The following is a 25,365-nucleotide window of genomic DNA, read 5'->3' on the forward strand; positions in this document are numbered from 1 at the left end:
GTAGGACTGATGATGAACGATCGGCGTCGTCTTGCAAGTAAGATTCGTAGGAAACGTTGCGCTGCATGCTTTCTTCTGGATCCGGTCGCTACACATACATGTCGCTTCACAGTATTTCCCGTGCACGTACATTCATCTCTAGCTATGACGAATTAATCCTAACGAAACGAAAGATGATAGCAACGGCTCAACGAAAGTGACAGCAACGGCTCAATGCATGGGCGTAGCCATTAATGCCCCAAAATATGGAAAGGGCGTTTCCGGATTTGATACAGCAATAGCCACGCCCCAAAACCACGCCTGCAATGGGTGGATCGCCGGTAAATTTAGCTTTACTTAATGATTTGACGTCTAACTTAAATATTTAACAGTCACTAGTCAGCATTAGGTCACGAGTGAGGGTACGCATTAACTCAGGGGCGTAGCCAGGCATGTTTCGACGTTGCCCGGAAACCCCCAAGAGGGTGGGTGTGTCTACTGCATAGCGTAAGCCCCTTTCCAGATTCCAGTGAGAATTTGATCACCAGCATCCATACCAAACCGAAGGAGTGCTCGAAAATTCCCAGAATTGCACACGTGCTTAGACTCCTCGTCTGTTGCAAGCTTGCTCTCACAATGACCTCTTAGAGCAATGTTCTGCCTACCACAGAATATAACTGCTTTGAGAATGCTCCTCAAAATGGCCCTGTTTCTCTGAATGACATCGAAAGCTTGAGTTTGCAACTGCTGCTCAACAGACGAATGTCCGTCCTCCATTTGGCTTATGTATGCTGCAGAATCCTCCATTGCTACTCTGTGAGTCGCCTGCACATTGTGTTCTTGAAGTGTTTGTTTCGCACGAGTAAAACATCTCGTGGGAGTTGTTACCAACTGTCCAAGGGACAAGCGGCCTTTGGCAAAGAGAACACAGTTCACACAGAAGCTCCCATCGAAATCCGAGAGTAGGCCAACCAGGTGTACTCTCTTAACCATGGATGCTGAAATGACCTGGTTTTACCGTACTCTTTCTTGCTAGGAAACTTGAATTCGGAAGTTGGCCGAAAGCGTTAGTGAGAAGCCAGTACTTCCTTTCATCAGTGAGTGAGCAAAGATAATCCGTACTGTATCTTCCTAGGACAGGCCAATTGTTAGACTGGGAGCAGCAGGCTGCTGAATGAACCGGGGTTGACTGTTCACTGCAAGTCGGTGAAGAAAGTACGGAAGAAGACGCGGAAGACAAACGGAAACGACTGCCGAGGCCTGTTGCGACAAAGATTGATATGAGCTCTATTTGATGAATTAAGTGCAGGTCAGCTAGCCCATAATGCATGCTTCACAACTGACCTACAAATACCCTAGTAGCGCAAAATACAGGCAACAAACGAGTTACCTGTTGTTTCAGCTTCATCTTCCGTTCTCTTGACGAAACCAAACGACGGTGACAGTAGCGACGACTGTTCTCGCTTCTTCATCGTAATTTATTTTTCTAAAGACCTACGGTTTCACGAATCTGGAAAGGGTCTTACGCTATGCAGTAGACACACCCACCCTCTGGGGGGTTTCCGGGCAACGTCGAAACATGCCTGGCTACACCCCTGTAATGACCATCCCTTAATTCTATAATGCAAAGGCAAGATACATCATACATACATATTTCTTTTGTATTTGAAAGATGTTGTTACAAAAACCACTAAGTACTAATCTATAGTATACAAATTTACTATGGTGTAATCACTAATTAATTACAACCATTCAAAGTAAAAGATAGAATGTCTACAAAGCCCATCTTATCTGCCACAGCTATGCTTGTGCAAATCTGAGCATATTTGCCTAAATCAAATGCATGTACACCATGCAAAGATGCAAATTTTACCGGAAGGCCACGAAATTAATTGAAGCGTGGCATCAACTTCCTTTATGTCAAATATTTTTTTGGGGTATCACAAAGCCGACGTAAATGCCGTAACACAACGTTAAAAGGAAGGTTGTGCATGGCATCAAAGACAGTGTGATGCAAAAAATCAAATCCATAGAGACAATGGAGTCTGTATAGAGCTGAAATCCCAGTGAAACCAGCAGCTTTTGCTAAGTTAGCTCTGTAGCCTACACGATCTTCATCCTCAACAGTTTGCCTAGTAGGTAGCTCTTCCTGCAGCTGCCTTTTCTCAAAAGGATGTCTTCCTCTCTTCCTATTGTCACCATAATAGTAACGACCATCATCAAGAATACCTATACATTAAAACCGAATCGTAGATAAGAATAGCAAATTAGCACATTAAAGTGCCTCATAGTTGCATGTATCACATGGGCAATGCACGTGACCATACTTTTTGTCTGGGCAAAAAACAGCGTACAACATCTTCTCGCCTACGGTTTCGTCTTACAATTTCACGCTTCCGCTTGGGATGACTACTACTAGTAGTAGTTTCTAGCTCGTGTTCCGATGATGACATCAGTAAGAAATTGTAGAAGATTCGATTAATCTGAGCACACTGTGTACTGACTGATGCCAGAATAACTATGCACTTGCAACTGCTGTCAAACATCACATGCGCATGCGCATTGTCTATGTACGGGAAATCTAATTGCTTGTTTGCGCGGGAGATTATGGCGAGTCCACTACGTTTTGATTGTGATCTTCCCGTTCTTGAATGGAGTCAGACGCAGACAGCGGCATGGGCTAAACAAAATATTTCTTTGGACGTTTCAGATGCTTTTACAGGTAATATGAGAAGCACGAACTCGCGTGAATAGCGCGTCGCGGTGCGTGCATGTAAATTTACGAAACCCTATACGCTTGTAGCCAGGGCAAATGATATTTGATGCATATTAACTCAATGCTATCTAATACTTGTTTAGAACAAGCGATAGCAGGTGAGAATCTGGTGGAACTGGCGCGCTCTCCCTAGACTACAATCAGGGCCGGGTCCAGATGGGGTCAGGGGTTTCAACCCCCTCTTCTCCAATAGGCGTGGTTAAATAATTTCATACAATTTTATTAGAAAAGAGAAAATTAGTAATGCTATAAATAACTGCTAACGGTGAACCCCCTCTTTCAAAAATTCCTGTATCCGGCCCTGTACAGTAGAGCAATTGAGAGAATGTGGGTTGAAGACTGTTAGTCAACAACTGAAGTTACGCAGGCTTCTCTCACAGCTCGATGCTCTACCTGCAGCTGCATCGCAGGACACTTCTCTAGGCACGTCTGTTTCCGGATCCGCGGCCGGAACAGAAAGTCAACCGGATATACAAATTAACGCCGGTGCTGGCTGTATTGACGAAAAGCTGACTCTGAAAGAACTTGGCATTCTTAGTCATAGTGCCAGAAAAACATATACTGCTATGTAATAATATATTTTCAACATTAGCTGAAACTTCTTATCGTAAAGCACACGCAATTCTTACTTTCAGAAGAAGTTCAGGAAGTCCTGGAAGCCTGGCCAGGAAACACTCCTCCCAACGTTAAAAAATCTCCTGAATCATTGCAAAAACTGAAAAAGCTCACAGCTACGTTGGTGCCTATGTATTCGTATCCTCAAGCTGGTTTTGGGCCAAATGCAATTAGGCATCATATTATCGACACACTCAACGAGAGAAGAAGGAGAGTGAGAAAAGGCTTTGACTTCACCAAGCCAGTATATTTTACTGTTGATTTAGACTGTAAAACATACGTCTATTAATCATAGACTTTAAAAGATTTTTGTATGAATCAAGTCAATTAACTTTTAATGATTACTCCTGACAAGGCAGTTGCGTTACATTAGTAATTATTAGTAATAAATTATTTATTTATTACATTTGGTATTGCGCAATTTTCATTGCAAACAGAAATAGTTGACGTTCCATAATAGGTGAATCAGGCGCGTACAGTGTACACGACGTTGTTCTCAGATCGCATGTGAACCCTTCCCGGCATGAGTAAAAAATGACGTCGTCACGTAATCACACCATATACCGTATTAAGTTAATTAATTCACTAATAATACTTTAATTAAAAATACTTAGCAGTTATAAGATAATGGCTCAAGTATTCTGTGAGTATCTTTTGAGACGTTCTTACGCAACAGGCGAGGATCATTACTGAGCCAGGGCCCGGCCAAGGGTGGTTCAGTATTGTAAAATTTCACTAAAACATCCGGGACACTAAAACCTCCGGGACACCAGAATAGTTTTCGAAGTGATTTTTGTCTGGTAAAGTTAGAATGTTATGTAATTTGTTTGAAACGACTCTACCTACCTTGAGATGTCGTATTTCTGAAATCGTGTGTAGCGACGTCTTTAGCGACGTTACAGAGCTGCAGATTATACGTGAAACCCCCTCCCCCACTATACAACTCTGAATATGCCACTGTTTACCCACTCCAATCCAAGCAGATTAAAAATTTTCAATTTTTCCAATGTATGTATGGGTCAGAGGGTCTTTCGGCCATTTCAAATATTAAATTTTTAATTTTTAAATTTTGAATTTTTGAAATTCAATTTCTCAATTTTTGGGTATTCAAATTTTAAATTTTAATTTAACGTTACCATTTTTTTAAAATTTGTATCAAATTTTGAACTTTCAATTTTTGGGAAAATCAAAGTATAAAATTTTATTATTTCAAATTTGTAAATTGTTAAGTGCAGTGTATTAGAAATTGCTTTGCCGACGAGAAAGCGGACGTAGTTGTATATATAAACTAATGGCCGGATTTGAACTAACAGAAATTGAACGCTCATCCGTTCTCTCAAATAATTTGAGTACATCAGAAAAAGAAAATTAAAAGGACGAGTAGCAGTGTACGCGGTAGGGAGTCCATTGGACGGCGTAGGAGTGCATTCCAACGCGTGCTGATACGCTGATTCAGTTAAACTAGGCGCGATTTCTGCTAATCACATCAGCACGTTTCCTGTACCGTGTTTCTGCACCTGTGCGTACGCCGCTTCAGAAAGTTACTAATTTTTAGTAACTCGAAGTGCATGGTCGCGTCGTTACTGTAGATGTAGGAGTACGATTGGCCCAACTGCAAGTTGCACTTCATGTCTAGATTTTGTACATCACATACTAAAACACTACCCGATAGCGCAGATAGAACCTCTCCAACCTCATGCTGTGTCTCTCCTGTGCCGTGAGAACAGAACCCACACCGACTACAAGTGAATTACGAGACCAAATAGTAAAGGTGGACACGCAAAGAGTGCTCATGGCAGGAGGGCCTAGGGAACGTACGTGTACCGTACTGCTGACACGCCCCTCTCCTCGACGGTACCGCGTCCAACTGCTACATTTACGTATGTCGTACTGTAACGGCAGACTAGTCGCCAATTCAATAGCAACTAACTTTACACAAGCAACGTACTGCATGATTGCGTGAATTGCGTTTGTACTGTATCGTAACCTTTCTACAGAGTCTCTACTTAGCTAAGAATGCAACAACACGCAGCTAGAGATCCTCTAGTATCAGTATCAACATCAATTAGGGGTTTCCTCCTGTATCGTTAAAGGACGCCCCCACACTACACATATATAGAACAGACGCACATACGCACACACAATAAACCGAGTTTCGTTGTGTCCTGGATATTGAGGGTAGTAAGGCACAGGATTTATTTGCCGATGATCTAGTTGCTGCCTCCTTCCATGTTATCCAGGAGCAACTTGTCTTAGAATGTGTCCAATGCGTTTGTCACTAACTCTAGGTCCTCCTACTTGAAGGTACCCTTTCATCATCTTTCTTCCGTACGCTGGACCAACCTACGTAGAGAAGTGTACTAACGGCAAAAGTCTCCATCTGTTTATACGGGTTTAGCAAAAAGAGAACACATTACTTCTCTATCAGCTGCCTGGACTACCAGCCTCATGTCAAAGCCAGATAATCAGAACGATAATGAATGTTTTGCTCATGACTAAATTGTCTAACGAATCGTTCAGAAAAACCTTTGACTCCAGGATGTCTTCTTCGAAGTATTTATATAACTTATGTTCGAGTGCGATAGCCCAGCCTTCACCAATTCTTGAATTTCTCTCCCGTCCATCCATGACTCAATTTGATACGATGTCCCTATACTGTATGTGCTGCTAATTGGTTGGGAAATCCCCAAATTTGTCGCTTCTGCATGGCTGTCCGGAAACTCGCGTATCTGCCTACGTAGCTACTAAAGTTTATTTAGTCGGCGCTGTCAGCTCTCACGATCCAGGAGAATTTCCAAAGCACGATCAACCACCAACCTGATTGTGCCCTCCACAACCGCGTAATATAGCGATCTTCCCAAACATGTGACAGCATTCTTTCGACGCACGCTCTGAGGATCAACAGAGTGCTAAACGACGTCTTTCACTCCGATCGGTTTTTTATTGTGTGTGCGTGTGATCTATGTGTAGTGTGGGGGCGTCCTTCAACGATACAGGAGGAAACCCCTAGTTAATGTTGATACTGATACTAGAGAATCTCTACGCGATCATGCAGTACTTTGTTTGTGTAAAGTTAGTTGGTATTGAATTGGCGACTAGTCTGCCGGTACAGTACGACATACGTAACTGTAGTAGTTGGACGCGGTACCGTCGAAGGGAGGGGCGTGGCAGCGGCCACAAAACGCACGTACCAAAACGCGTGCAGCGCGCGAGGAAGAAGACTGGGTACGAGTCTACCCTAGGCCCTCCTGCCATCAGCACTGTGAGCGTGTCCACCTTTACCGTACTATTTGGTCTCATAATTCACTTGTAGTCAGTGTGGGTTCTGTTCTCACGGCACAGGAGAGACACAGCATGAGGTTGGAGAGGTTCTATCTGCGCTATCGGGTAGTGTTCTAGTATGTGATGAACAAAATCTAGACATGAAGTGCAACTTGCAGTTGGGCCAATCGTACTCCTACATCTACAGTAACGACGCGACCATGCACTTCGAATTACTAAACATTAGTAACTGTCTGAAGCGGCGTACGTACAGGTGCAGAAACATGGTGCAGGAATGTGCTGATGTGATTAGCAGAAACCGTACCTAGTTTAATTGAATCAGCGTATCAGCACGCGTTGGAATGCACCCCTACGCCGTCCAATGGACTCCCTACCGCATACACTGCTACTCGTTCTTTCAATTTTCTTTTTCTGATGTACTCAAATTATTTGAGAGAACGGATGAGCGTTCAGTTTCTGTTAGTTCAAATCCGAGCATCAGTTCATATATACACCTACTTCCGCTTTCTCGTAGGCAAAGCAATTTCTAATATACTGCACCTAAAAATTTACAAATTTGAAATAATAAAATTTTAAATTTCAATTTTCCAAAAATTTAATAAAAATTTTTAAAAATTGGTAACGTTAAATTAGAAATTTTGAAATTTCAAGACAAAAAAATTGAAAAATTGAATTTTATAAATTCAAAATTTAAAAATTTTGTAAGTTGTAAGTTCACGTAATTTGAAATTATAAAGTATTTGCACAACTAAATTGAGCACGAAAACGTATCATTTGTTGAACAACATGGTCACAAAGTATGCAAACAGATACAAGATACCATTCTGTTAATCAAGAGCAATTAAAATTTTTAGAGCATTTACATTAGTTAGTCTTGAGCCTCCTCGTTCTTGACGTGTACAGACAGACTTATACAAATGGTATCATCTCTGATGTAGCAGCGTGACTTCAATTGCTGGTGACTAGCAAAGTTTCGATAACCACATCCCTTAGAACACGTGGACGACATCAGTGCATCTCGACATGGTGGTGATAGTTTGCGACAAATATTCATCCCTCCAACTTGTTGGTCTACAAGATCAATATCAAAGGAAAAGGGAAATGGCCATCTCACCGTCTTGTCAAAATCCCCTTTACCTGCATATAAAAATATACTCAGACATTCTCTGTACTCAGGATGGTTACCATTTGGGTAAGCAACCATGTACAAGTGATAGCCCGGATAAACATAGAATCGACTGCTGTTGATCTTTTCTAGACCATCCTTCCCTTTTGAAGGTTTCATTTTCTCATGCCAATTGGCTATTGTCCAAGTGAACAAAAACGTCTTTGGTATCTCTAGTGAGAAATAGAGGCTTCTATGTATCTCTTCAGAGAGTTGAACTGTTGTTTCTGTCAGTTTACTTGTAGTCTTTTCCAGTTCATCTCTGGTAACTTTTAGTTCGTCTTTTGCAATCTTCAATTCACGATTTAATTGAAATATAGTATCAGCTGATTTCTCTCTTGTTTCTCTAAGAGTATTTGCAATCAAACTGAGATGCAAGACAACGTTGTCTGCGATGTGTTTGTGTAAGTCACCACGTCTTCCTCTGAACGGACAACCACTATCTTTGAATTCACAATCAAGAAGACTCTTTGGACATGTTCCCTGCATGCCAATATGATATTCCATTTGACATCTCTGAACCATCATGCCACACTTGTATATGCAGTCTAGAGGATACTTGTCACACTCTTTGTAATGATCCTGTACTACTCGTTCTAGTTTTAGATTACAATAGGCACATGAAATCACTCGTTGATTGGTGACCTGTTCATCCATGTCATTTCTCATAGATAATTGATCACATCCATTCACACGAACATCAACTGCATACTGACATCCTTTGTCATGGATTTTGTCATGTCTCACTTCGCTAGTCCATCCACATCCTTTCTTGTGTAAACAATACTTTATATTCAAGCCCAGAATTTCTCTCTTCTGAATCAGTGCGTGGTCGTGGAAAGTATCTGATCCTTCCAATTCCATCCTATATACTATACACAAGACAAAAAGTAGTCCGTTGCAAACACAAGCAGCTGCTTCAAAATGACACGGAAGCTCTAGAAATAGAAGGCAGCCGAAGACCCTACGGCTGTTTAGCTGACTAGATCTCCGTTACTGAAAGGTAGTGTCTTCTCTTCACTAGTCTCTCTATGTGCCAAATAAAAGTATGTTCCAGTTACGTCATCTCCAAAGTGACTAACGTACGTAACTTCCACTATGCACAGCTGACGCCTAGCAACTTCCAGTTTGATAGAGTTCGCTTGTTGAGTTAGCTAATTGAGTTTACTAAGTTGCAGTGCATGGAAATGAGATCATTGGATAAGCGCTAGCCCACATCCGTCAACGTCACTTCATTTGCAAGACTTATATCCCATTGCAAACACACCCTCATTGTCTATCGTCGTCGCCCATTTGAACAACTTTTCATGTCTCCAGTGAAATCGCTAGGTTTCGATCAATGGAGTATTGCATCATGGACACAAGCAATCCGACAAAATCCCGTCCGATCTTTCGTGTGGGTTTTAGGGAGTGGCTACTGCAAACCACAAGGCTTGAAACTCCAAACCACATTGAACCACCCCGTCCATTTTGCTTGAAGGAGCGCTGACAGCACTTGGGAGCGTTCGATGATCTGCAAATGGATTGTGTCACGATGTAAGCTGTTGTCGGATTGCCTGTGAGAATTTGAGTAAGCGCTAATCAGACTGCAGTGGAATAGCTAATCAGGAATAGCTAATCAGACTGCAGTGGAAGCGCTAATTGGATCCTGTCGATGAGGATTTTCTTGCTCTGATCTCTAGTCCACACCCATCCTACCACTAAAAATATTTCCATAAAAAAATAAAAAAAAACAGTTTGAGAAAATGATGGGTATGTAGGGATGGGTATGTACTTAATCATGCTCATATCCTACATCACAATCCAGTACTGTGAGTGTCACACACGACTGCTGCGTTTTAATTAATTTAGGTAAAGAGATTGGGATGTAGGAGATGAGCATGATTAAGTACATACCCATCCCTACATACCCATCATTTTCTCAAAATGTTTTTTATTATATTTTAGGTGAAAAGATTGTGATGTAGGAGATGGGCATAAATGACATAAGTACATACCCATCCCTACATACCCATCATTTTCTCAAAATGTTTTTAGACTTGTGTGGTTTAGAAAACGTGTGCAGCTCGGCCGGGATTTCAATCTTTGATTGCATCTCTAAACAACTCCCACATTACGCTCACGATACACGGAAGTACGTAGCAGCTGACGGATGTACGTAATAACACAGATTGCATCTATACACAACTCCCATTACCTAGAGTTCAACGGAAGAGATACACTCTTACATGCACAGACAGTCAGACAGAACGCCGCGCCGTTGAACATAGTGGTACTGTACATGTTCGACTACACGCAACTGTAAGCAGCATGTAGCAGCAGGTGGAAGTGGCGGCTAGGCTTCCAAACGGTAGTCACATGTACAAACGTGACCGGAACAATATGCCGTTGTGGGAAGCAGTACGTGGAACTGCATGGCAGCAGTTGACTGATACAAGGTGACTTTGCACATTTCTAGCTGTTGGGTCAGTGCAATTCTTCGGACAAGAGCGAATCGTTTGGTGTGAATCTCGTCGTTGTAGCTGCTTCGAGTGAGGCGCTAGCCTGGCTGACAAAAGTGAAATGTGAAATGTGAAATGTGAAATGTGAAAGAATAAATCGAGTTTTTACTTGCCGATAGCTAGCTTCTGAGGCGCTTAGCGTCAGCGGTGATAGTCTGGCTACCATTAGGAACGTTTGAAGTTGAGCGCTACGTGGGTCCGAGATCTCTGTAATGAGTTCTGAGAGATCCGGTTTGGTGGCCTCGTACCAGACCCTCTCGCGCCGTCATGCCAGGTTCCCGTATAACACGACAACGCGGGGAACCGGGCACGACGGCGCGGAAGAGTCTGGTACGAGGCTACGGTTCGGATGCGTTTGGATACTTTTGCATAGGCCGCCATTTTAGATTCTTTGCATCCCGACACAGGAAGTGCTACCGCACTCCCTGATAAACTTAATTAATTACCATAAATAATTTTGTAAGACAAGCAATTGCATAGCTGCACTGCAGCCTGCAGTTAGTGACACGGTTTGATTCACACTTTTGTTCAATTGTCGCGTGTGCTAAGCAAGCTTTCATTCTTGCTTTGCTTGTCAAGAATACACACAAAAAACGTGAAACGAAGGTGTGATTCTTAATTATTTTTCTGAATTAGTTTCCTCAATTTAAATGTTGCGATCTCTATAGAAACATTTTCTCGCAGAACTAACTCATTTTGACGTGTCTGTGTAAAACTCAAGTAATTTACGAGATAACACACACACACACACACACACACACACACACACACACACACACACACACACACACACACACACACACACACACACACACACACACACACACACACACACACACACACACAAACACACACACACACACACACACACACACACAAACACACACATACACACACACACACACACACACACACACAAACACACACACACACACACACACACACACACACACACAAACAAACACATACACACACACACACACACACACACACACACACACACTTCACACACACACACACACACACACACACACACACACACACACACACACACACACACACAAACACTCTCTCTCTCTCACACACACACACACACACACACACACACACACACACACTCACACACACACACACACACTTCACACACGCGCGCGCGCGCATGATGTAGATGTTAGTACACGTCTCTAAAGTGGTATTGCAAACACACCATACTAGTAGAATCCTCGATTAGCAATGTGTTAGGCAAGCAATGGTGTTTTGACTTTACGTTTATTCGCATAACAATGGTTGCGTAGCACTATTTTGCTTCAAACTAACGCGCGGAAACTCAAAAAGCAGAATTTTCTCTTCTCTTAGCTTTTTTCTTTCCATTCCTTTTGTCGCGCGTCAGTCTCCTTTGCTTCTTAGTCGCATACGGGAGCAAAATCGAAAATCAATTTACTCTTCTCGCAAAGAAATTATAATTGAGTCGAACCCTCAAAAGGGGCCCTGGTTTCCAATTTTAGCACATATTCTGCGGAAACAAAATTGACTTTATATAGCATCGTCGTGATGCTAATTTGTTCCTCCGTTTTGCAGTAAGTCCGTATGACCCTGACGTACTTATACACACACATATATATATATATATATATATATATATATATATATATATAGTATTTCAATAAGACCAAAGAGAGACTCGCTTCGCTCGCTAATTTGCCTCGTGACCAATCTCGGTGGGCGTTTGGCTTTCCCGGATATTTTACCCTGGGACTGTTTACGAGGTTATCTATGCGTACAATATACATACACAGGAGACAAAGTGTTCTTCTATGGTAACTTATAATTATTATTTATACATTAATTTATTAAATTCTCCCAGATTGTGAGTTTGAGATAACAAGAGTAAAAATTAAAGGCTTTCAACTTGTGGATCTACTTCAGGTAAAGTCTACCCATTATCAATTGCTGATGAAGTATTGATTCGAAGAATGCTGCTGTTGGACGTAATGTTAATTTAAATTATTTTAATTAAAGAATGACAATTTAACACTTACATCTGTAACAATATCAATTAAGCACGTGACTTTCTGTTTGAGGCATTTTTGTATATATGATGTGCACTTGATTAATTAATTGGGCAAATAAATTGCAGATTTTTGTTCATTATTACTTACAAATTTGTAATTTTTGATTTTTATTTACAAATTTTTAAAATGTTAATCTTTTGTTTTTGACATTTGAATCAGAGAAGAGACGCAGTTGTAGTAGACAAGATGTTGCCATGCCACAATTCTCATTGTTCACTGCATTACTGCTTTGATTTTGGTCGGACTTGTTGTATTGGTAAGATAAAGCAACGGGTGTGAAGTGTGATTCTCACATGGAGTATCACGTGATGTAACCCAACCGGATACCTGGCAGATCTGAGTGCATTCAGACACTCTAGATTTGCGTCGCAAGCAGCATCATAAACGAGCAGTGCTCTTTGACGTATCCATCATTCTTCTAGGAAATGTGTTTCTATAACAAGGCCAATATTTAGAGCAACTATACATTATCTGAAAATTTCTTTATATTTAACTAATAATTGTGGAAATTAACCTTTCTAGTCTACTCACTTTACTTATGTGAAGTGTTGTTGCTCGTACATGTGCACTTTAAGAGCATACCTTCTTACTACAAAAAAAATAGGTCCTCAGATGGTTGGTGTATATCAATCCGTGAAATTAAGGCAGTTCTTAGTGAAGCAGTGATTGGACCAACTGAGCTGCTGGTGACGATATACTGAAACAGTGCAGGGATGCCATATCGTAGTTGGTAGTGAGTTTATCGTCAGATCTTCAGGAACCTTGCCGTGGCTAAGTGCAAATTTAGAATTGTTGACCACCTCCATTTCTGATATAGACAGACATTCTACATCACAAACTTTTTGGACCACAGTATTTCTGAACCTCAAAATTATGAACCAGTTTAAGATTTTGGACCACCTCAAACTTTGGACAACTAGAATTCTGTGATACCTCAAATCTTTAGGAGGTACATAGTGGTCCAGAACACCAACTTTCCCTCTTACCTATCTAGCACATATAAAACTCAAATTGTCTGATTGAGAGTGTGTGTGTGTGTGTGTGTGTGTGTGTGTGTGTGTGTGTGTGTGTGTGTGTTTGTGTGTTTGATTTTTTGTGTGTGTTTGATTGTGTGTGTGTGTGTGTGTTTGTTTGTTTGTTTGTGTGTGTGTGTGTGTGTGTGTGTGTGTGTGTGTGTGTGTGTGTGTGTGTTCGCGATATGCAGCCACGTCGTTTGCCAGTTCAACCAAAATCTGAAAGCACACTCGGCACGCAAATGGGAAGGTTTGCGTAAAAATTTAAAAACAATATGCACCGGGTCCCTTTTGGAGCGGTCAACCCCGGCGTAAAATTTCTCAATGACTTAAACGCTACAAAATTCCAGTTCAATTATGCACACGCCCACACCATACCTATGTAGACTGTACGTATCATCGTCCGAAAAGCTTCGTGCAACCAAATATTTCTTGCCGATTGAATCTATTCTTCTACAACTTTCGTTTCTCTCCAAATTCCGATTGAATTTGCACCAAATCCAACCTACACGTTTTCTGTACCAAGAGCTACACAGGGAGTGTATCGATTTCTTTCGAAAAAAAGTGCAAACAGCAAGATTTGAATTCATTTATTTCATCCGGTATCTTGCAACAAAGATTGCACGTGACGTGTCCAAAACGATCAGACTGCGTCTTCCGTCAGAACAGTACAGTATCTTGCACATACGATGGACGGAACATGTATCTAGTAATAAAATAAGAAGCACTAAGTGCCCTTGAATCTAATTGCTCAAGGGCTGGACATATAGACTGGCACGATCTGAATGGCCAAGGTACATGCGCGATTGGAACGCTTAGATAGAGAGACTTGGGAGAGCAAAATGGTTCAGACCCGGAACTTGTATATACGTGGTACTTTAAGTATTACATAATAATTAATTACAATGTTTTCTGGAGCCACAATTTTAGCTTGGTGCCACAGTTTGCATGTATCAAGTCATGGAAACGGTAACCCTATCAGGTATTCGAAAAAAGCAGCGTCCGTGGTCTATCTTGGACAGACACAAAACCATAAGTTATATATGACTCTCTCGACATAGAGACACAGCAGGCAGTATCAGCTGTCAAACAGCCGAAGACAAAGCTGAACCATTGGAAAACACTGGTGACTCTGATATCTTAAATTCTTGTCTGCATTTACTAGCCACACTTCTAAAAGCAAGTTGGCAGGTAGACAAGCGTTACACGTGAGTGTCACTCAACGACTGATTGACAGCTGCCGCGCATGCTCTATTATGATAAGGCAATGCGTTCTCAAAGTTCTCTGATCGAGAATGCACGAGACATACAGCGATTGCTCCAATTCTCTCGCACAAAACCAATTTTGCACATTTTGGTCAGGAAAACCTGATCAACAGGATATTGCATGTGCTGGTCTGGCGTTATTCTTCATGCAGTGGGGTCAACTCCCACAAGATATCAACTTCTTTTCCGCTTTGGCAGCTCAACTTTAACTAAGAGTTTCTGAATTCTCTCCTCGTAAGCAAAATCGTTCGAAGTTCAGGAGTTCAATGAGGTTGGCAAGCAGTAGAGAATGTCAAAGTCTTCTCTTGTTGTCGCTTCCGTTTCTCTTCGGGTTGAGGTCAACCGCATGTACCACGATGCAAGGTTTCCTGCTTGATCTCTACACGGTAAATCTAGAGCCTGATCTCTTAGCAGAAACAACGTAAGCTACCTTACAGCAGCAACAAATCAAACACTGATTTTACCAAAATGTCATGTGCTTCACTAACCACGTGACGGAAGCATTTGTTTCATGATACACACAGCATGCAAGCTGACATATCAAGTTCGAAAGAAGTCGATATTTTGTGACTCTATATATGTTTACCTCTGTATATGTTCACCTCTATATATGTTTACAAACCAACCTTTTTCTGAGACTTAACTTAAAATTGACTGCAGCTAGATAGTATAAAAAATTTTTCTCACCTTATAGTTCTCAGGGTATTCACACCGGACGCGTCTATATTACGTTTATGCCACAAATGCTATTAAAGTGTAATTATAACACCAACTGTGGAACGTCATATGCTGACGTTCAGCCTTTGCACTATGGGTAAGAAAATGTAAACTAATAATAGGGACCATGTTACCATCTTTAGATTCAGTGACAACTGTGTTAATCGAGTTAAAGTGTACAGTGACGTGCATGTGGCTGAACTCTGGATAAACCAGTAAGGGGGAAAATTTCTACATTTTCTCCATATCTATACGCATATTACAGATAGCGTTTGACAATAGTCATTTCCGTTACTGTAACAGTGCATGCGATATTGTCAACAGTTACACCATCCAATTCGGCTATAATTGATTACGTATTTCCATGGAATTGCTGCGTTTCCTGCAAACCACCGTTAGTTTTTTGACAAGTTCGTGCACTGTGGATAACTAGAACATGCCATTGGCATGGATTGATGCTTCCTGCCTTGACTTTATTTAAAGGGAAGACCACCATTCTATTGGACAGTTTATCTCTACACAACAACTGACAATACGAAAGATGACATTGGGAACAATCGGATGGAAGGTACTCTTGAGTTGTCTTCTGATTTCTCCATCCGGGATTATGGCTACTCCCATTCACAAGCAAAGTTCGATCTGTTTAATCGTTCAGACATCAAGAAATAGATACTCTTATTGACCATATTCTGTTGTTACAGGTGCATATGAATATAAATATTTACAACTATTGATTGTAGAGAGGCAAGCAAATGAACCACTGAGGTCACAGGATCTGCAACAGTCACTATCCAACAACATAAAATTTCAAATGCAAAAATTTACTGACAATATTAGGTCTCAATTCCAAATTATTTTTGACAACCGACGAGGCAAATTAACTAATGACAAGAGAGAAAATGACACTCATGAATTACCTTCTTCGACTACAATTTTTCCACCAGTAGTTAGTCGTGCAATATTTGGAGGGAGAGACAGCAACTCTATTATTCAGCCAACTGATGACGAACCACCAAAGTGTCAAGAAAACTGGACTGCACCGTGGCAGGTGGGCCTGATGCTTCTTACCACAAATAACGATACTCGACGATGCGGTGGCGTTCTGGTACACAAACGATGGGTACTGACAGCAGCACATTGCCTCGACAACACGACTCAGGTAATAGCAATGGTGGGATGTAAAAATTATTATGACGGATTTCTAAATGGAAAGGGTCAATTAATGACAGTGAAAACGTGGATAGTTCACGAAGACTATGAAACAAGTGATGCTCGGCCACCAGAGCACGACATCGCTCTTTTGGAATTGGAATCTGATGTTGAACTTGGGCTGGATGTGAGGGCTGCACGCATCCCTAGACGCAACACTCCTCTCATGGCGAACGATACTGACATGGTCATTACAGGCTGGGGCTTTACTCGAAATAGTGTACGTCAACCAGATGAACTGCACTGCGCTGTAGTTCCTCTAGTCGCAAACGAAGTTTGTGCACTGGCTTACACTGGGAAAGCAGTGAACATTGGAAATAGTCACGTGTGTGCCGGATATGCGACTGGTGGTATCGGCGGATGCAATGGTGACAGCGGGGGAGGGCTGGTTCATCGTGGTTCCGATGGGAAGAACACTGTGGTTGGACTCATCAGCTGGTCTTTGGCTTGTGGTCAAGGTTACACTGTCTACACAAATGTGCAGAAACACAGACCTTGGTTGATTCGCAAAGTTCCAGAATTAGCCAAAAAAGTAGAAGTTTAATTAACTTGTGTATTAAGCATTGAATCTAATTTGCTAACACCGCGTGTATAAAATTTGTATATAACTCTGCACCTACTCTTTTAAGACCGTAGCTACATAGTCTATGAGCACTTAGAGTCTTTCGAGATATTCGCGCATGCGCAGACGCCGCCATTGTATAAAACTAGTGATGTACATTTAGCGGTGCTTGTTAATGTAATCGTGTTTCAAAGTTTTGTTAATTAGTTTTCTTATCATTATTAAGTAAATTAAGTTAATACATTATTCTATTTTGTTTCGTGACGTCACACTGGCAGCAACATCTAGGTTCGTCTACCTCAGGCCCTTGCAGTAGCTCTGATTCTGTCGCTGAATGTAACGCAGATGGTTAAACACCTTGATCATGCAGGAAAATGCGTAGACCGTGAAAAACAAGGGTTGTCACCCCCCCCCTACATGCGAAGATCTAACTTACGGTTGATTCGTTCGCATTCAGTTGTTGATGTCTAGTGCTTCAAGGGGAAGTCCAACAAAAATGAACTTAACTTGTATGAGTAGATCTTACGAAGACAAATCGATCAGTATAAGTTACTCCGTTATCTTCGCTTTTGTATACGAGAACGAGCTATGTCACTGTGATGTGCAACGCCCACTCGCCTGCTCCGCGTTTACTGGTCGATTAAAACAACAAGGATGAACAAATACTCAAGCAAAAGCGCATTCTCTAGGTAAGCCGTGGTATTGAAGAATTCTGCTCCATAGTCTGCCGGGAAAATTGCCCTAATGACACCATTTTACTTTAGAGAGGAACCACTGGCGGCAAGAAGGCAGATCTTCATAATATCTTCGCATTCACATTCGTCATTCTCGATATATCCATAACAGTCATCCGTAAACGCATTGATTCGTTTGCAGTGGGCGGAGCTTAATCGACCAGGAGGCGCGGAGCATGCGCGTGGGCGTTGCACATCACAGAAACATCGCTCGTTCTCGTATAAAAAAGCGAAGATAGCGAAGTAACTTATACCGATCGATTTGTCTTCGTAAGATCTACTCATACATGTTAAGTTCATTTTTGTTGGAGTTCCCCTTTCAGTACTCAGTACTTCCACGAGTGATCAAGTCCGATGCTGCTGTTGCTCTAGAAATGCGCAATGAAGCGACGAAAGACGAAGCAAGTACTTCACTTCTATATCTGCAACCAATGTTTCACATGCATGTAACTCTACTAGGTTAGGTCATGTATGCATGTGATCCTGTTCTAACTGTCTAACTAACCGGTTTGTTAGTGGCGTTGCTGGACCTTCAAAATTTGGGAGGCTACCTGTTGGGACTAACGTCTTCATGTATGAGACCTTGTCTATTGTCTAGAAGGCCGCACTCTAAGGCTGTACTGATAATGGCTGCCATATCTTTCCCAAGCACCTACGCCACTGATAGCGTTGTGGTTGTGACTCTCTTTCGCCAAATTAATGTTGCTTTTATCTCGTAAACGCGTCTATTCTCTTTGACAACGAGACATACTATATTATTTTCATCAGACAGGCGAATCACTGGACATTATCCCTAATCTCATACACGTGGTCTCGACAGCTCTCTATCTCTCTTTGATGCAGGTGATCAGATACATGTCTGTTAGACAATGTTGCTTTGTAATACTAGAACTCGTTTGAGATTGCTCAATGACGTGTTTCAATACTGTCAAGATTGTGCATGATTATACATGATCAAAATCTTACAAAATACACGCAAGCACGGATCTATACCATAACGCCCGACGTGCTCAGACACCAAGGGCCTTAGGGTGTCCCTCATTTCCCGGATGTCACGCTGCAATAAAGAATTTTCATTGGATGATTCTTGCTGATAGTATCCGTTGTTCTAAATTTATGGTTTGTATAAATCTTTCTTAATTTTTGAATTTATTATTAGCAACAATACATAATTGAAACTTTCATTAATAAATGTTAGATCAAGACGTTAAACTAGCTTATTAATATTAACTTAACATTGGCACTAAACGAAATTGAACGCTGAATCCGTGCCTGAAATGGGTTAGTGTGGTATTGCTTAGGTTGCAGAGATATCGTGATGGCAAGAGGCAAGCTAGACACTGTTACACCGCTGTCTGCAATTTGGTTCAAGTTTAGAAAGTTATTTGTGATTACAGTTGATATAATATATTACATACTGTCTAATTAAATTCAAATACGCAAACTGCAGGCATCAACAATCTAACACACAGAGCATAACATAGTGGCATAAAATACATACAACCCAGCTCTAGCTAACATAAAAAAATGTTTAAAAATGCTTCTGTCACCTGTGATCATATTCAACTTTGACATGAACACCCAGTTTTATACAAATTGAATCATGTTTGATGTACCGACGTGACTCCATAAATTCATGACTAGCAAATTTTGGAAAACCACATCCGCTATTACATGTAGAAGATGCCAGTGCCCCTCCATATGGTGGTGATCGTTGGTGACGAACACTTTTTCCTCCATGTTGTTGGTCTTCCAATTCAAAATAGAAAGAAAGTGGAAATGGCCATTTGATCGCTTTATCAAGGTCACCTTCAATTGCAAACAGAAAAACACTAAGATAATTTTTGCTACTAATGTCGTAACCATTTGGATAAGCACTAATATACATGTGATACCCAGGATAAACATAGAATGAACTGCTGCTGATGTGATGCATAAAATACTTTCCTGCTGTAGATGATTTCACGTGTTGGTGCCAATTAGTTATTTTCCAAGTAAACAGAAACTGGTTTTGCGTTTTCGGTATGAAAAACAGTTTCATGTTGTTTCTGTCAGTTTACGTTTAGTTTTTGTTAATTCGTCTCTAGTAACTGCCAGTTCTCTTTTTGCATCATTTAATTCATGTTCGGTGGCAGATAGTTTCTGCTTTGTTTCTTTCATTGCACTTGCTATCAGACCAAGATGCAAAACAACGTTGCTTTCAATGTGTTTTATTATGTCACAGCGATTTCCTCTAAACTGACAGCCACTGTCCTCAAAATCACAATTAAACAGACGTTTTGGACATGTTCCCTGATTGCTAATATGATCTTCCATTTGACATCTCTGAACCATCATGCCACACTTGTATGTACAGACTACAGGATACTTGTCACATCTTCTGTAATGAACTTCCAGTTTTACTCGCTTCATATTGCGATTGCAATGCTTACAGGTAGCCATTCCTTGAGGGCAATGATGTGCCGTATGATCCTTCATGTCTTTTCTCGTTAGCAGTTGTTTACATCCAGTCACGCAAACAACATCCACATACTGACAATCTCTATCATGCATCTCACCATCTCTTAGTTCACCAGTCCACGCACATCCTTTCTCATGTAAGCAACATTTGATATTCAAGTCCAGTACTTCTCTTTTCAGTGCATTGTTAGGAAAAGTATTCGATGCTTCCAATTCCGTCCTACAAACCGGACAAGAAGCAGACTGTTGTAGACATGACGTCAGGCAACTGCTGCAAAAGTGGTGGCCGCATCGAGTTAGCACTGGTTCTCTAAACGCTAGATGACAGATAGGACATGTAAATCTCTCATTGAGCGGTTCTACAAACACGACACTATCAAAGACCCGTGTTGCAACAGCCATATTGAATGTTACTTTGCGCATGTGCACAGTTTTCCTACCCATGCAAAGTAGCACCCGTACTGAATAAATTATAGAAATTTATTTAACTTAAGTACAATTAACTTAATTTTAAAATTTTGTATAAACGAGGAAATACAGACTTAGTAGACCAAAAGCACACCAGTAGGATGTTCTGTTGCAAATTTATGCACCGATGGTATGTAGGAAGACTCAATGGAATTTGATTAAACACACTGATGAGTTGAGACAGAAGACACTAAAACATGTACAGTATCTGTGAGTACAATACATCATACCTTATTGAATGTTAATAGCAACAAGCAGTACTGAACGCTACACTAACAAAGCAAACGGTCTCAATATTAAGAAATTTTAGAAAGCCTACACATAAACAGTCAATGTCAGTCATCCTCCTCATTCTTGACATAGACATGCAGTTTTACACGAATTGAATCATCTTTGATGTAACAACGTGACCTCAATGTGTGGTGAGTAACAAATCTTGAAAAACCACGTCCTCGTTTAGATTTAGAAGACTGTAGTGCTCTTTCATATGGTGGTGATACTTGGTAGAAAATATTCTCTCCTCCAACTTGTTGGTCTACAAGTTCAATAGCAAATGAATAAGGAAATGGCCAACTCACTGTCCTGTCAAAATCACCTATTTTGTAAACAGAAATAGACTAAGATAGTCTATGCAACTAGCATTGATACCATTTGGATAAGCAGCAATGTACAAGTGATACCCAGGATAAACAAAAACGAACTGCTGGTCGTTCCTTCCGTAACACTTGCTGCCTCTCTAGAAAGTTGCATCTTCTCCTGCCAATTATCTATTGTCCAAGTAAACAAAAATTGTTTTGGTGTCTGCGGTAAAAGATACAGGCTTCTCCTGTGTATGTCTACAAAAATCTGACCTTTCGCTTATGTCAGTTTACCTCTAGTTTCCTCCAGCTCATCCTTAGTTTTTGCCAATTCGTTTCTGGTTTCTGCCGATTCATCTCTAGTTTCTGCCAATTCATCTCCAGTTTCTGCCAATTCACCTCTAGTTTCTGCCATTTCATCTCTAGTAGCACTTAGTTCTTCCTTTGTGTTATTCAGTTCCTGTTTCAATTGGTGTTCACTAGCAGCTGATTTCTCGTTTTTTACTCTCAGTGCACTTGCAATCAAACTAAAATGCAAACCAATGTTGTTTTCAATATGTTTGCATAAATCACAACGATTTCCCCTAAACTGACAGCCACTGTCCTTGAAATCACAACCAAGAAGACTGTTTGGACATGTTCCCCGGCTGCCAATATAATCTTCCATTTTACATCTCTGAACCATCATGCCACACTTGTATGTACAGTCTATAGGGTACTTGTCACATTCTTTGTAATGATCATCTATTTCTAGTTGCTTTATATTGAGGTCACAAAGCTGACAAGAGACCATTCGGTGAAGACAATGATTTGCCATATGATCCTCCTTGTCTTTTCTCATTATTAATTGCCCACATTCATTCTCACACACAACATCTATATACTGACATTCTCTGTCATGCATCTCACCATTTCTTAGTTCACCAGTCCACGCATATCCTTTCTCATGTAAACAACATTTGATAGTCAAGTGCAGTAATTCTCTCTTCATTGCATTGTTAAGGAAAATATTTGATGCTTCCAATTCCATCCTACACACGAGACAAGAATCAGACTGTTGTAGACATGGCGTCAAGCAGCTGTTGCAAAAATGGTGGCCACATCGAGTTAGCACCGGTTTTCTAGACGCTACATGACAGACAGAGCATGTCAACTTCTCACTGAGTGGTTCTACAAACACCTCATCAAAGCCACGTGTTGCTTCAGTAGCCATAACCTTGTAGCAGTGCTGTTTGATCGAGCACGTGGCCTGCTCAAGCAGAACCTGTATCATGATATGAGTGAGTTAATGGCTCACTGATATCGCGACTGTGGCCTCTAAAAAGGTAATGGGTAGACACTTTATAGTTGCCCTTCTTCTGCATAGGCTTAGCTAGATGACAGACATAGTGTCATGGCTATCGATGTATAGCCGCGCGCACCCAACCACATGGTGCGCCATCAACGTTTGTTTTCGGGCAATGGAAGACCACGGACTTGCAGCTGCTTGATCGACAGAACGGGAAACGTCTCTCTATAAACGGTGTCAACTAGACATGCGGCAGTCGCTGACCTACTGTACGTACATTTTACCGAGACAACAGCTTGCATTGTAATGATGGAATTTTACCCTAGCGACAGTTCTGATCCTTTCCTGGAGCGATTCCGGCAAAAAGCTCCCCTCCTCGTGTGATTCACGCGTGCACGTGCATGTAGCTCAGCGACTGCGCGGAAAGCCTGGCTTGCGAGGCTACATGGAGACGAACAACATCACTAGACATTATGTCTAGACGATGTGACGTATAGAGTATTGCTACTGCTAAATAGTAAAAAAGATCATGCAGTGTCAATCGTCCTGACATCTACTTCAAAAATGAGAAAACAAATAGCTGTCTTCTCGTCGGAGGTTAGCACGGTCACAACACTCGCGCTAGCCAATAGGACGTCATATACCAAAACGCTAAAGGTCAGGCATGCGAGGGTCAGATAAGCGAAATACACTGTATCTGTGCCCTAACTTACTGTCGTACTGCTGTTTTCACTACGAAATTGAGCGTCAGTGTACCGCGTTTCCATGCTCACTTTTTGCAGAACGTAAACAATGTACTATGCAGATTGTTTCATAGAATGACTAGATCATCACGTGCGATTACGTTATCTTTTCCTGCTCCGAACCACGTGCACGTGACAGTGTTACATGCAGGGTCTACACATTAGCTCAATGTAAGACCCTGCTGCTTCTTTCGGTGCTTCAGTGCAAATTTCTATATGGCGACTGCAGCATCGGACAGGAATGAGAGCTTCCACGGAAGTTCAGCAGAGAGTATTGAAGAGATTCACCATCAACCCGTGACTGTAAACAAATCAACGTCAGTCTTTCTAGCGGGGATGCAATGGCTGTTCCTCTCCACGGTACGCCTACTCCTATTCAGCGTCTCACTCGTGTCTTTGGTGTTTGCCAAGCTGAGTTTCGCTGCTATGGCCAGAGAGCTCATCAATGGAAGCATTTACGAGACAAGCGATGCTTATCATGAGAAATCACAAACGAGCAAAACTGGTAGTTTCTGGCGACTAGTTTTTGTATTGGTCATACCCAACATTTTCTCCCTGATTCGTTGCATGTGGTGTGGCCTTATCAGTCGAACAAACAGAGAATTTCCATGGCCGGTCAAGAGATCTGTAATCGGGGTGAGTTCATTAGATGTGCATTTTTAAATCTTGAAATGTCTAACGTACCCAGCGAGTTGCATTCAGTCTATGTTGCTAGATTTGATTTAATGCTATAATTAATGCTGTACAGCATGCATTCTGTCAAATTCATGATGGGGAATATACCGTCACGTGATTGCCAGTATTGCAAACGCTGATGCCATAGCAGCAGTGCGAAAGCCTAACATTTAATTGAGCATAAACCACTTACATCCTGTAAACTAAACTGTGCTGCAATTTTGGTAGCGAAAAAGCTCACAGGTTGAAACTGAGAGTAACGTCATATCTAAAAATAACCTGTTTGCATTGGCCGAATATGTAAAGAGCATACCATTGTGTCTGATAGGCAGTTCCATGAAAAAGCAACTAAGTCTTTGTAAATAGGTCTTGACGAGAGAATCCGGATGATGTTTGCTACACGTCCAAATTTGCCTCCGTTGTTAAACTAAAAATGATTGCTTGGACCTTGAAACCACGGTTTCAAGGTCAATAATAAGGGGTGTCTTTCGTATGACGCATTGGGAAAATTAACTTAGACGTTTGCTGGTAAGTGGTAATGATACCACTCCAACTTAGCGAGAGATCAGGTTTACAGGCAGATAGAGCAGCGTTGACTAGAAGGCTACTGAAACTATTACAAAACTTACGCTTGTTGTGTCGTTGGGTACGCGTTAGAGACACAATTTTTGTTATTCTATTCAACGAACACTACTCTCGCCACTGTACTACCGGTACTGTTACAATCATAAGACACGCACTTATATAGTTATGCACTACGTCATCTACTATTAATATACGACACACACTCCCCCCTTAATATCATGCTCTAACCATACTATAAGAAAGAGTTTATAACTCTAATCTGTCAGGTGCCTTTCTCTGTCGTGAAGATCTTTTGAGGTGTCCTTGGTCTTGGGTAACAATTTCTTCTTTCACGAGTTTCTCTTGCCCTGTTCCTGTAGATTCTTCTTGTTTTCGTGCACCATCCTCAGGCACTGTAGCTGGTGTCGATATTGACTGTGGAATTGCACTGTCGCTTACTCTATCTCCTTGAAACTGAGCATCAGGTAATGTTGTCATTGTTTTGTTACTGTGCTTTTGTCCTAAGTTTTCTGTACGATCTCTCAACTGGTCTGCATGACGTTTCCATTCACCTCCTGACACAATGACCTTATATGAGACTGGACTTAGTTGTTCCAGTATTTCTCCTGCAACCCACTTGGCAGTGCCTCGGTAGTTTCAAGCCCAAACTGTTTGTCCAACTGCAAACTCTCGAAATG

The 25,365-nt window shown here is 41.3% G+C and overlaps 5 protein-coding genes across 5 annotated transcripts; 1 reads left to right on the top strand and 4 right to left on the bottom strand.

The window, feature by feature from the left end:
* Positions 1-5,447: 5,447 nt before the first annotated feature.
* On the bottom strand, positions 5,448-8,782 carry LOC134193955 (TNF receptor-associated factor 4-like). Its single transcript, XM_062662827.1, has 2 exons — positions 7,516-8,782; positions 5,448-7,192 (listed from the first exon to the last, which is right to left on the bottom strand). The coding sequence occupies exon 1, from the start codon at positions 8,679-8,681 to the stop codon at positions 7,521-7,523; it is 1,161 nt and encodes a 386-aa protein (XP_062518811.1). The 5' UTR covers positions 8,682-8,782; the 3' UTR covers positions 5,448-7,192; positions 7,516-7,520.
* Positions 8,783-15,993: 7,211 nt separating this feature from the next.
* Positions 15,994-17,139, top strand: LOC134193650 (trypsin-like). Its single transcript, XM_062662490.1, has 2 exons — positions 15,994-16,018; positions 16,088-17,139. The coding sequence occupies exons 1-2, from the start codon at positions 15,994-15,996 to the stop codon at positions 17,137-17,139; spliced, it is 1,077 nt and encodes a 358-aa protein (XP_062518474.1).
* Positions 17,140-19,437: 2,298 nt separating this feature from the next.
* On the bottom strand, positions 19,438-19,932 carry LOC134193651 (TNF receptor-associated factor 4-like). The gene has a single exon (XM_062662492.1). The coding sequence runs from the start codon at positions 19,930-19,932 to the stop codon at positions 19,438-19,440; it is 495 nt and encodes a 164-aa protein (XP_062518476.1).
* LOC134193652 (TNF receptor-associated factor 6-like) lies at positions 19,929-20,753 on the bottom strand. Its single transcript, XM_062662493.1, has one exon. The coding sequence runs from the start codon at positions 20,751-20,753 to the stop codon at positions 19,929-19,931; it is 825 nt and encodes a 274-aa protein (XP_062518477.1).
* A 401-nt stretch (positions 20,754-21,154) lies between these two features.
* LOC134193653 (TNF receptor-associated factor 4-like) lies at positions 21,155-23,452 on the bottom strand. The gene is made up of 4 exons (XM_062662494.1): positions 23,399-23,452; positions 22,552-22,661; positions 21,692-22,428; positions 21,155-21,414 (listed from the first exon to the last, which is right to left on the bottom strand). The coding sequence occupies exons 1-4, from the start codon at positions 23,450-23,452 to the stop codon at positions 21,155-21,157; spliced, it is 1,161 nt and encodes a 386-aa protein (XP_062518478.1).
* Positions 23,453-25,365: the final 1,913 nt, after the last annotated feature.

This window comes from Corticium candelabrum, chromosome 18 (genome assembly GCF_963422355.1).
Source record: "Corticium candelabrum chromosome 18, ooCorCand1.1, whole genome shotgun sequence".
Classification (NCBI taxonomy): domain Eukaryota; kingdom Metazoa; phylum Porifera; class Homoscleromorpha; order Homosclerophorida; family Plakinidae; genus Corticium; species Corticium candelabrum.

Coding starts and splice junctions, on each gene's coding strand:
- LOC134193955 (XM_062662827.1), bottom strand. CDS start 8,681: ATGGAATTGGAAGGATCAGATACTTTCCACGACCACGCACTGATTCAG.
- LOC134193653 (XM_062662494.1), bottom strand. CDS start 23,452: ATGGAAACGCGGTACACTGACGCTCAATTTCGTAGTGAAAACAGCAGT. Junction 22,662..23,398: donor GTGAAAACAGCAGTACGACA/GTAAGTTAGGGC, acceptor ATCATGATACAG/GTTCTGCTTGAGCAGGCCAC. Junction 22,429..22,551: donor GTAGAACCACTCAGTGAGAA/GTTGACATGCTC, acceptor TCTCGTGTGTAG/GATGGAATTGGAAGCATCAA.
- LOC134193651 (XM_062662492.1), bottom strand. CDS start 19,932: ATGAAACTGTTTTTCATACCGAAAACGCAAAACCAGTTTCTGTTTACT.
- LOC134193650 (XM_062662490.1), top strand. CDS start 15,994: ATGGCTACTCCCATTCACAAGCAAA. Junction 16,019..16,087: donor TACTCCCATTCACAAGCAAA/GTTCGATCTGTT, acceptor CTGTTGTTACAG/GTGCATATGAATATAAATAT.
- LOC134193652 (XM_062662493.1), bottom strand. CDS start 20,753: ATGGCTGTTGCAACACGGGTCTTTGATAGTGTCGTGTTTGTAGAACCG.